Source organism: Sinohyriopsis cumingii, chromosome 18 (genome assembly GCF_028554795.1).
Source record: "Sinohyriopsis cumingii isolate HCF-2022 chromosome 18, ASM2855479v2, whole genome shotgun sequence".
Classification (NCBI taxonomy): domain Eukaryota; kingdom Metazoa; phylum Mollusca; class Bivalvia; order Unionida; family Unionidae; genus Sinohyriopsis; species Sinohyriopsis cumingii.
Window position 1 is genome coordinate 89,554,857 of NC_142978.1, and position 10,389 is coordinate 89,565,245.

At 36.4% G+C, this 10,389-nt stretch overlaps 1 protein-coding gene across 1 annotated transcript; it reads left to right on the forward strand.

The window, feature by feature from the left end:
• The first annotated feature begins 6,031 nt into the window (after positions 1-6,031).
• Positions 6,032-9,917, forward strand: LOC149777412 (uncharacterized). Its single transcript, XM_089941394.1, has one exon. It carries the CDS (start codon positions 6,032-6,034, stop codon positions 8,189-8,191), a length of 2,160 nt encoding a protein of 719 aa, XP_089797520.1. The 3' UTR covers positions 8,192-9,917.
• Positions 9,918-10,389: the final 472 nt, after the last annotated feature.

Here is a 10,389-nt window from a genome sequence, read left to right on the forward strand (position 1 = left end):
TGGTTCACTGTTGAGCAGGATTTGTAAACGACTCGTGTTTGTTTTCTTTCAGTTGGTTCCTTACCACTGGATTGTGTTTCATCCAAATGGCTCCGTACCACTGGATATTATGTTAGCTTTCTATGTCCCATTTGGTTCCGTAAAAACTGGAATTTATGATTACCAGTTGATTCCGTATCACTGGCTTGTCTGTTTACCAGTGCCGTACCACTGGATTTTATAATTACCGGTTGATTCCGTATCACTGGCCTGTGTTTACCAGTTGGTTCTGCATACTGGATTCTATGATTACCAGTTAATTCAGTATCACTGGCCTATATGTTTACCAGTTGGTTCCGTACCACTGGCAATTGTGTTTACTAGTTGGTTCCTAATGTTTTACGTTTGCTACGATTTTCATGCTTCACGTACTTCGGTCCCGCATCTCACTACTAGACACTTGATCAGTAATTTAGGCCTTCTGCTTACACCACTTTGCTCCAGGTTAATGGGCTATGTGTTGCCCAGCTCGTTTACACACACACACACACACACACACACACACACACACACACTCCATTAGCAAAAATGCGAGCAACATTTAGGCGGCCGCGGTCGCCTGAAGGATATGTCTAGCCTCGCCCAAAAGTCAATGAAGACATTCTATTGTTTCTGTCAAAATAAAAAGCGTATTAGGTTTGAGATCATAATGATGAAAATAAAGGTTAATTCGCCGGATTGGATTTATGCGATGGTTGTCCAAGAGTTATTCGTTGGTACGTTACTGTCTTTTGAATGGATACGTGTAGTTTTTCAGTCTTGTTGCGTTTCTGAAGCGATAAAAGACGCGTGAGAAAAGTCGAATCGAGCAAATGGTTGGGGTCACGCTTGCACTCCTTGTGTCTATTTAAGTACCGATAAGGTGATTCGTGTTGTCAGAGATTTCATCGTACCTTACTGATAAAACATCTGATTCAAGTGGTGTTGGCCTTTGAGCAGGTAAACGAAATTTTGTGTCCTTGTTAGATGTTAGATCTTAACAATAACAGATAAGGATATTAAGATGCCTCATGATATTATGACTTGCTACACGCACGTGTTTTCACTAATTTTTTAAGCATCATTACAGACACTTTTAATCCATTGCATTAAATCCTTAACTGCTTTTTAATACTTACATTTTCAAGTACAGTACAACTTCGATTTTCCATCAGGGAGCGGGACCGAGACCATGACGGATATGAGAATAGATGGATAATATAATATGTACATTAAAAGTATTATACAATAGACCGGGTCATCAGAAAAACATAATATCTACATATGTATATGTACCTGTTTTTAATATTTTGATGTATAATGCCCTGACGGTTAACAGTGACTGACGGTTAATCAAGTGCCGAATAATCGAAGTTCTCCTGAATATCATATCCATTGGAAATGGAACATTCCTAGCATAGAGATGGACTAAGAATTGAATTTACTGTATTTGACTATTATTTTGTGAAGTACATAAAATCTGAGCCATAATAAATTTGTATAAACATGAAATTCCATAATTAAATTAAATATGAATATTTCTGATTTCTTTTTTGTCCAATGTTCCATCTCACAATAGGCTAGGATATTTCTGACGGTTTAAAAAGTATTTTAAAAAAAACTTGTCTTGGCGGAGTGGATTATGTTTTATCCTTAATTTCTATATGGGATTGTATCCTACATCACAAAAACACATAGGTTATTATATATAATTTGTCGATAAATTGAAAGCGACGAATATGGGTGTATGTGGTGCCAGGAATTATAAGTTTTCTGACATGTCAGATAAATTGTAGTAAAATTTTAGTTGTAAGTAGTGGGAATTTTGTACACTTACTCCTAATAATACAATGTAATGCGTCCACCCTAATATTGATGTTGTTTATATATATTGTGCATGAGTAGGGGACATACCAGTCTGCTGCTTAACAGGCAGATAAAACCAGACGTGGTTCTCAGAGCAATACAAATTTTATTAGGTCATCATGTACATACTACACATCCCATCATATGCTAGTAAGATACATCAGTCATGTGACTACATTGATAAGCTGAATGAATCCATTGTTCTCTGTTTCAAAATATGCTTCATTTTATTCAACATCCTTTTTCTTTAAAGAACTATTAATCGCTACTTCATTAAATGATTATTACTAATACTTGGGATATTGCAGACATGTAGTGTATAGTGAAAGCTTAACTTTAAATCTGTTCTTTCTGAATCTATTATCATATTATCTGTTCATATTCTCTAAGCAAAACAATGCAAAGTGAACTGAATAGAATCAACGTGTTAAGAGTTAATGATTCACTTGTAGCACAAAAAGTCTTTCAGATAAGCAGGCTCCCTGATGTTTCTCTTGGGTCTGACTCTTAGCAGCGGGCGAGGGGGCCTTCAGATCTCTTTGTAGGAGTCCTTATTTTGAAAAATAGAACATAATAATAAAACTTGTAAACAAAAATTGATTTCTAAGTGTCTATTTGACAAATTGATGTCTCTTAAAGCCCACAATTTAGGCTGATACAGTTTTCTCTTTTTGGGGCACTTATCTGAGGTAAGCCACCACCACCCGCTGATGTAAGTTTTATCTTTGATTTTATCCGAAGATTTTATCAAGGCTCTACGATATCTTGAATGAGGATCATGCAAATTTATCGTTATAAATCCGTGCGGAATTGATTGTGCTTTTAAGAAAAGTTTTTAAACTTAATTATATATCCATGTCTCCTGGGCACAAAGTTTGATGAACATTTCGTAAATTATGTGTATCAAGTCCATTAAACACAACTGAAATAGTACAACTATCTTTGATCACTTCAGGTATTTGTGCATATCGTTGGGTAACATAAATGCTATCTGTATTTTTATGCTGGCCTCAAGAACATATTCTTTCCGCATTCAACTGTTTGTCCAATATCACGTGATCATACACTTCTAAATTATTAATAATTCCATCGAGTTCATCTACGGATGGAGCTTCATCAGTGTCGGTAATAAAATCAATAAAGTCTTCATAAATAATTTTGTATTTTCGTTAAACTCTTTAAGTACATAGTAGCATCTCTGATCATCGACTGACGGAGCTACTAAATATAATTTATCCCATTTGAGCAATCTCAAAATAGATAATAATTGTGCTTTACCAGATCCAGATGGACCTATTTTTATCATTCTCATGGAATTTGGTAACGCTGGATCATGTGTTGCAGGTTCTTGCTTTCGTGTCACTGAAAAATCAAAGACCTCCATGTTATACAAATGTAATAAATGATATGGTTTATATTGTATTCGATGTTAAACATTTACTCCCACAGAAATTTATCTGTAATAACAAAAAAAAACAACTACACTTACGGGCAAATGTTACAGTGTGGCACAAAAAATATAAATTTATTTCTAACAATAACATTGGTGATGATATCGCGGCTCGTTACTAAGATTACAAGAAGCCCTGTGGGCTAAATATCCAGATGAAAAACAGCTTCCAGGATATAATTATTCCGGTCCTTCAACTCGACAAGATAATCCAAGACCTGGTGAAATATCCAATAAATGCATTTGATCAAGCATGTCACGTTCATGATGTAGCGTATAAAAATAAAGATTTAGAACGACTTATTGTGCAGACGTAAAGTTGATTCACTCGTTAAATTCCATGAAAAAATAAATCTCTAAGAGAAAAACTTGCTAGCTTTCTTGGTTTCTGGTAAAATCTGCGACGAAAGGTAAACTAATTTTAGGTGCTAGTAATATTTCAACCAAATATTAAAATAATGGAATCGATTTATCATAGCCCAAAAGGATATTGGAAAGGTAGATCATCGATTAATAAACTTGCTAATACAGCAAATGTTACCGTTCTGTTCCCGCAAAATGGTTAGCACGAAAGGCAATATGACAAATTTACCTACCAGCACCTAAAGGAATTCATTACGCACATTTTGATGTCAACTCTCCAAATGAATTTCATCAGGCAGATATTTTATTTTTACCACACGATACTATTAAAATTGGTAGACGTCAATCAGGCACATATATATATAAGCGTCGACTGTCACTGACGTTGCAAGTAGATATAAAGAAGCAGAACCTCTATCAACTCAAACAGATCACTTGCTGATGGGACCATTAATCGGGTGTTTCTTCAGGGGAAAAACCCATTTAAGTCTAAGTCCAGTATCCTGACGCGGATTGTTTCTAAGTTCTAACAAGGCTTCATATTGATCTCTACCGTCTATGAGTGTCTTCTACATCATGTTCTTAATGACTTTAACAGCAGATTCAGTCTTTCCGTTTGCTTGCTGATCATTTGGGGCTGACGTTCTGTGGTTAATGCCCAATTTTCTAATGTACTGTGCAAACTCCTTTCCTTAAACTGGGGTCCATTATCATTAATAATCGTGGCAGAAATTCCAAATGTGGACAATTGTTTCTTAAGTGCGGTTACACCTTGGCTACAACTTGCCGTACTTAAATAGCCCACTTTAATCAAATTTTAAAAATAGTTGATCACTACAAGATACTGTCTACCTTGATTTACAACATACACATGACCACCTTATTCCAAGGTCTGTCTCCATCACTGTTCTGTAAAAGTGGCTCTCGTTGGTTTCTAGGTTTGCATTCCTCACATGCTTCACATGATTCAACCATTTGTTTAATTTCTTCTGCCATTCCTGGCCAAATTATCCTTACTCTAGCTTGCCTGATCATGCTATCGTAGCCTAAATGAGTGTTGTCAAGACCATTCTCCATATCTTTTCTCAAATGATTTAGGAATTAAAATTGCCTCACCTTTGACAATTATTCAATTTTGAACAATAAGGACATCCGCATGTCAAAATATGGTAACGATGAGTATGATACTTTGTCTCTAGCTTCAGGCCAGCTATCAATAATGAGTTCCAAATGTAACTGCATATCAGCGTCTTCCAAAGTTGCTTTCTTGACTTGTTGCAGTCTCGAATCTGGAAAGTTGTCGAACATAACGTTCAGGATCCTTGTCGTTCAGGTTCTACGTCGAGACGTTCTAGATAAGTTCGGCTTTTCAGCGATAACAAGATGTATTCCTTTCACAAATCTAAATTCGATGTTATATCGAAACAGTTTCATCATGATATCTTGTAATCGTTTTGGGGCTTTGCTCAAAGGCTTCTTTAGTATCGCAGCTAACGGTTTGTGACCATTTTGTATTATGATTTTTTTTTCATATGTGTATTGGTCCAAATGTTCCAGACCCTGAAGCATCAACGAAACGTCCTCTTCAATCTGCGCCCGCCTTCTTTCGGACTGTTTCAGTGCTTCCTTAGACCAATTCCAGAGAAAATCTTTACTTGTGAGCTCAAGAATAGGTTCCAGTTCATTTGCAAGAGCTGGAAGAATTTTCGCCATATACTGCATCATGCCCCATAGCCTCTTCACGTCATAAATATCCGTTCGTGTGGGCATTTTGTGTATTGCCTTGAACTTTGTATTGCCTGCCTTGATTCCTTCACTAGTTATTTTGTGACCATGAAAAATGATTTCAGTCATTCCTACTTCTTTCTTGTCATCATTTAAGATGTTCCGTTCAATGCATCGTTTGTACAAATTTTGCAATTGCAAATCTAGTTTCACTTCTTGTTCAGAGCTTCCACATCCAGCAACAATTATATAATCCGATATAGTGAAAAAACCATCCAAATCTCCAGCTGCTTCTGTGAGTTTTCTTTGAAATATTTCGCTCGAGACCTTTAGTCCAAATGATGACCTCGCCCATCTGTAATGACCGAAAGGTGTAATCATTGTAGGTAGTTCACTTGATTTCTGATCAAGTCTCACATGCCAGTATGCCTCACGGACATCAAGTTTACTGAAGACTTTTCCATTAGCAAATTTCGGTAACACGTCATCAAGTGTCAGAAGTTTCTCATGTTCTCTCATCATATCACCATCATCATTATTGTTATTATTATTATTATTATTATTATTATTATTATTATTATTATTACATTGTTTACTATTTCAGAAGCTATGGCACACAGAGACACAGCAGATCCCTTCTCTCAGGTCTCATTGATTCTTATGGAAATATTGCATCAACTTGGAGTCAATGAAAGGATCCGCTGTAGAAGGAAGAACACATGGAAACAGTTTGAACAACTGCAATCATTCATCGGCACATATGTCAGACGAACCGATCTTATAAGCAACGTCTCCTGTAAGATATTTGGCAGTCAAATTGAAGGGTCAACCACACCAGGCCTGAAATCAGATCTTGGTGTAGTGCATTTTCATACATTCATCATAGCAACAACCAATATGCAAGATGCAGTCCCTGGAAAAGCAAATTTCCTTATGATAACTGACGAACATACACCCCCTGGGTATTGTAAGCTACAAAGGCTAATATGGACTCAATATGGCTTTAAACCTCTGCACAGAGGAGATATAGACCTAAACTTCATGTTGGATGCTGACTGTAATGGGCGGATAGTATTAAATTCTTCACATCTTGTTCTAGAGCATGATGGTGACAGGCATGGGCCAGCAGTCACTAAAGGATGTCCTCCATTTAATATTGACAAGACATTTGGTATTAGAGTACATAATTGGCTACAGGAAACTATGCCATGGCTGTTGCGGACGAGAAGATCTAACTGGATTTTGCGCCATCGTTTGGAGAATATCCTTAAGTGGGAGGTATTTCTAGTTCCGGTTGGATTTGCTGAAAGCAGAGAGAAAGGTCTTGAATTTAGAATCTCCTTTACTTCATTTGAGAGAGAGCGGATGTGGAGACTGAACAACATACAAATGGCTTGTTACATTTTGATTAAAATCATCAAAAAAAGTTTCATCGAACCTATCATTGGGGAATGTCTTAGTAGTTACCACTGCAAGACTGCATTGTTCTACTTGATAGATAATACAGAAGAGGATTGCTGGAAACCTAATAAACTGCTGTTCTGCTTAAAGTTGCTTTTGAAAACAATATGTGACTGGGTTAAAGACGGAATTTGCCCAAATTATTTCATTCCCCTAGAAAATATGTTTTTAGGGAAAATGACGGGACTTGTGAGGCAGAAGTTGTACAAGCTATTGGTCAATCTAATTGATATGGAATTCAAATATCTGGTGATGACCGATTGTGATCAAATTGGCCAAGCACTGTATAATGCTTGTAGTAGAATTTCTGCTTTGCAGGAAATACCAGGTAATATGGTAAATGTAGTAATAGTGGCAGCGGATGAAGTACCTGAATTCAAATTTGAAACTATTATTGCCACCGAAGTACTCAATGTTCTCAGACTGGGTTACGACGAGCTCCTGAAACTGTCGGGCCAAAATGTAACACATGATCTTATGTTCACAATGATCCATGGATTCCAGATAGGCAGCAGACATATGAAGCACATACTGTCTGTACTGACAAGGTTTCTCTCCAGTCACATTGGCTGCCAATTGGCATCATCATGTTTAGCATCACAGATCTTTCATCTTGAAGATTTGGATAATGCACATAATTTCCTCCTTCATGGAACAGGATCGGACGTTGCATCAGGGAAACTCAAACTTGCTGGGTTCTATCTCAGGTTGGGATATCTAGCACATGCTGATGCAGTGCTAAGTGCTGTGGATCAGGACTTAGTGGTGCACCATGTGTCTGAAGTATTGCGTTATTATCCACGTATGGAGAACCATCTAAAGGTTCCAACCATGGAGAAAATTCTCTCGGAAAACATGACAACTAGCCAAATGTTTGAATCATGTATAGCTGCATCTGTTACATATCTACCATCAGAGATTCATATCGCTTTGCCTCCCCTTTGTTATGAGATGTTCCGGTCAATAGGTTCTGATCCTGCACTCAGAGATCCAGACCAACACTACTGGTATGATTGGGCAGTGGTGGATGCCAGACCCTACCTGTACTTTCTTCAGTATCTGACCTACTCAGCCCTAAATATGCTAATGCAAAGACAAATCTCTCTGATTAACCTAGCCTGGTCATACACTAATGAGAGAACAATATTTCCTGATACATGCCTGAATCTCCTTGCATATTGTCTTAGACAAGAAGGAGATCTACATACAGCTCTTCTGGCTCTCTACCGATCCCTTCAAATCAAGCCAGAACACAATGCAGCAGTATGGCAAATTGGAATCGTGTTGAACCAACTATATAACAGTTAAAAGATCCCATGATAGAACGATAAACTTGACATCAATCTGAACAGCACAAGTGATATTGTAATATAATAAGAAGAGCTACAATACGAGATTATGTGATATACATGTAATTCATCAAAAAGACAAAAGTGATTAGTAAAAACATATTAAGAATTATTATTCTTTATTCCTTGAGGTTACACATTTTCTAAAATGATCAACACTTACTAGAGTAAGGCAATACTGAGAATTTATGTTGCAGACATGGAAAGTGAACTACCTTCAAAGCGTTAACTTAAAGTATGAGCATTAATGTATGACTATTAGACAATCAGAACATAAAAAATACAACTGCAAAGGATATATCCTTATCGAGCCCTCTCCCCTAAAAATAAATCTTGAAATTTAAGTTAGACGCATGAATAATGTATGATAAGGTGCAGACCCGTGTAAAGTTCTATCAGAATATCATTGGCAGTTAAAATTTTACAGCCTTGATAAGAAAAGGTCACAGACGTATGCTATCCGTTACCGTAACCTTGCTCAAATAGTAAGAATCTCAACCTGAAATTCTATTTTGACATTTTTTCACAAAAGTACAAAGGACAAATGAAAAATGAGTAAACCTTATCGTTCATCGTCGCAAGAACTAATTCAGCGTGCAGCGTTCATTAAATTGTACAATTCATCCATATATCTAGATAAAAGTGTGACAACCACTTGACATATCAAAAGTCAATTGTCAATAATAAATAAATGTGTTCATGAAATACGGATATGCCACCAAAGTTTACAAAATGACCTAAATGTAAAACTATCTCATGCAAAGACATATGGACGGATCTACAATCTCAATATTCTATTCGCCTGCTACTGCCATGGTGATACATACAAACTACTTACTTCACATCTACAACAAGTATATACCTAGACTACAAAGGTTAATAAAAGCCTTGGAGCATCGCTGGAAGAAAAGCCTCCTATGTTACGAAGTGTGTGGTTTGTGTAAAACAAACACTAAGAAAGTGACTGAGCGTAATCTTTGCAGTCCAATAGTACAGTAAATATCATCATTAGTAGTAAACACGGTACTGATGGGATATTATTTTGAGTGATAGAAAGAACAACTTTTGTCTTAGAAGTATTACAATTGCATAATTGAATGTGTGAAACTAACCGATACATTCAATTGGATCAGTACATTCAATTGTTTTTTATCATTCAAGTTTTTTGTTTTATTGACTTTTATTCGTGACAATATAGACGTGGAAATGAAATTTGTTTCACCATTCACTTTGTATTTATTATCTGCATTACCTTGATTTTTACTCATCAAAAGTGACATGTATTGTAAATTTAATATTGCATAATCAAAATATATACAAGAAATCGGTCTAGATCAGTAATACACTTACACTTATGCTGTTGTGATTTAATTCAAAGGTGTTTTTGTCACTAGGCACAGAAAAAGCATGCATCTCATTTAGGACGCGGTGCTACACTTTGGCCAGAGTGATGCAGCTCAATTACTGTCATCCGATCAGATAGGATCATATATCTTTGCATGCCTTTCAGCAAGAACTGTATATTGCTTGCCTTCAAAGTGTTGTTCGGGCAGGAAATGCTGAAGCAAAGCATTCACGTTATCGGCGTTTACTGAAAAATCACAGAGTAGATGACTTTACATAATACCCTTCAATTCCAGCATGCCTATCAATAGCCTAATACATATATCAAGGTATGTCACAGATAGGAAATTTTTATTTATCTGGTGAATTAATGACATTGTTGACTGTTCTGCGCCATAGATAATTTCACTACCTGAGGAGTAGTGAATTTAAATTAAACTTGGACTCTTAATAAAGTGAATTTCTACTGATGGGTTTAATTCTGATTTATGTCTCCGGAGGATTTACCCAAATATCGCCATCCATTTTAAGATATTATTACAATAAAAAAGCACTATTCCACATGCATGACTGAAAAGTAATAATGATATGAACACATTTGAGCCTAAGAATGATGGGAAACTCTGTATTGGTGATTTGTATTGTGTTGAATCGGAAAACGATTTATGTGGGCCCGAGATTTATCTCAAATGTAAATAATATCGCCAATCTATATTAGTTTGCGGATATCATTGTCGATCCAATCCTTGGATGATACATCTCGATGGAATAGATCAAAACATCAGCATTTATTGTCTACGTATCTTTTTCAGT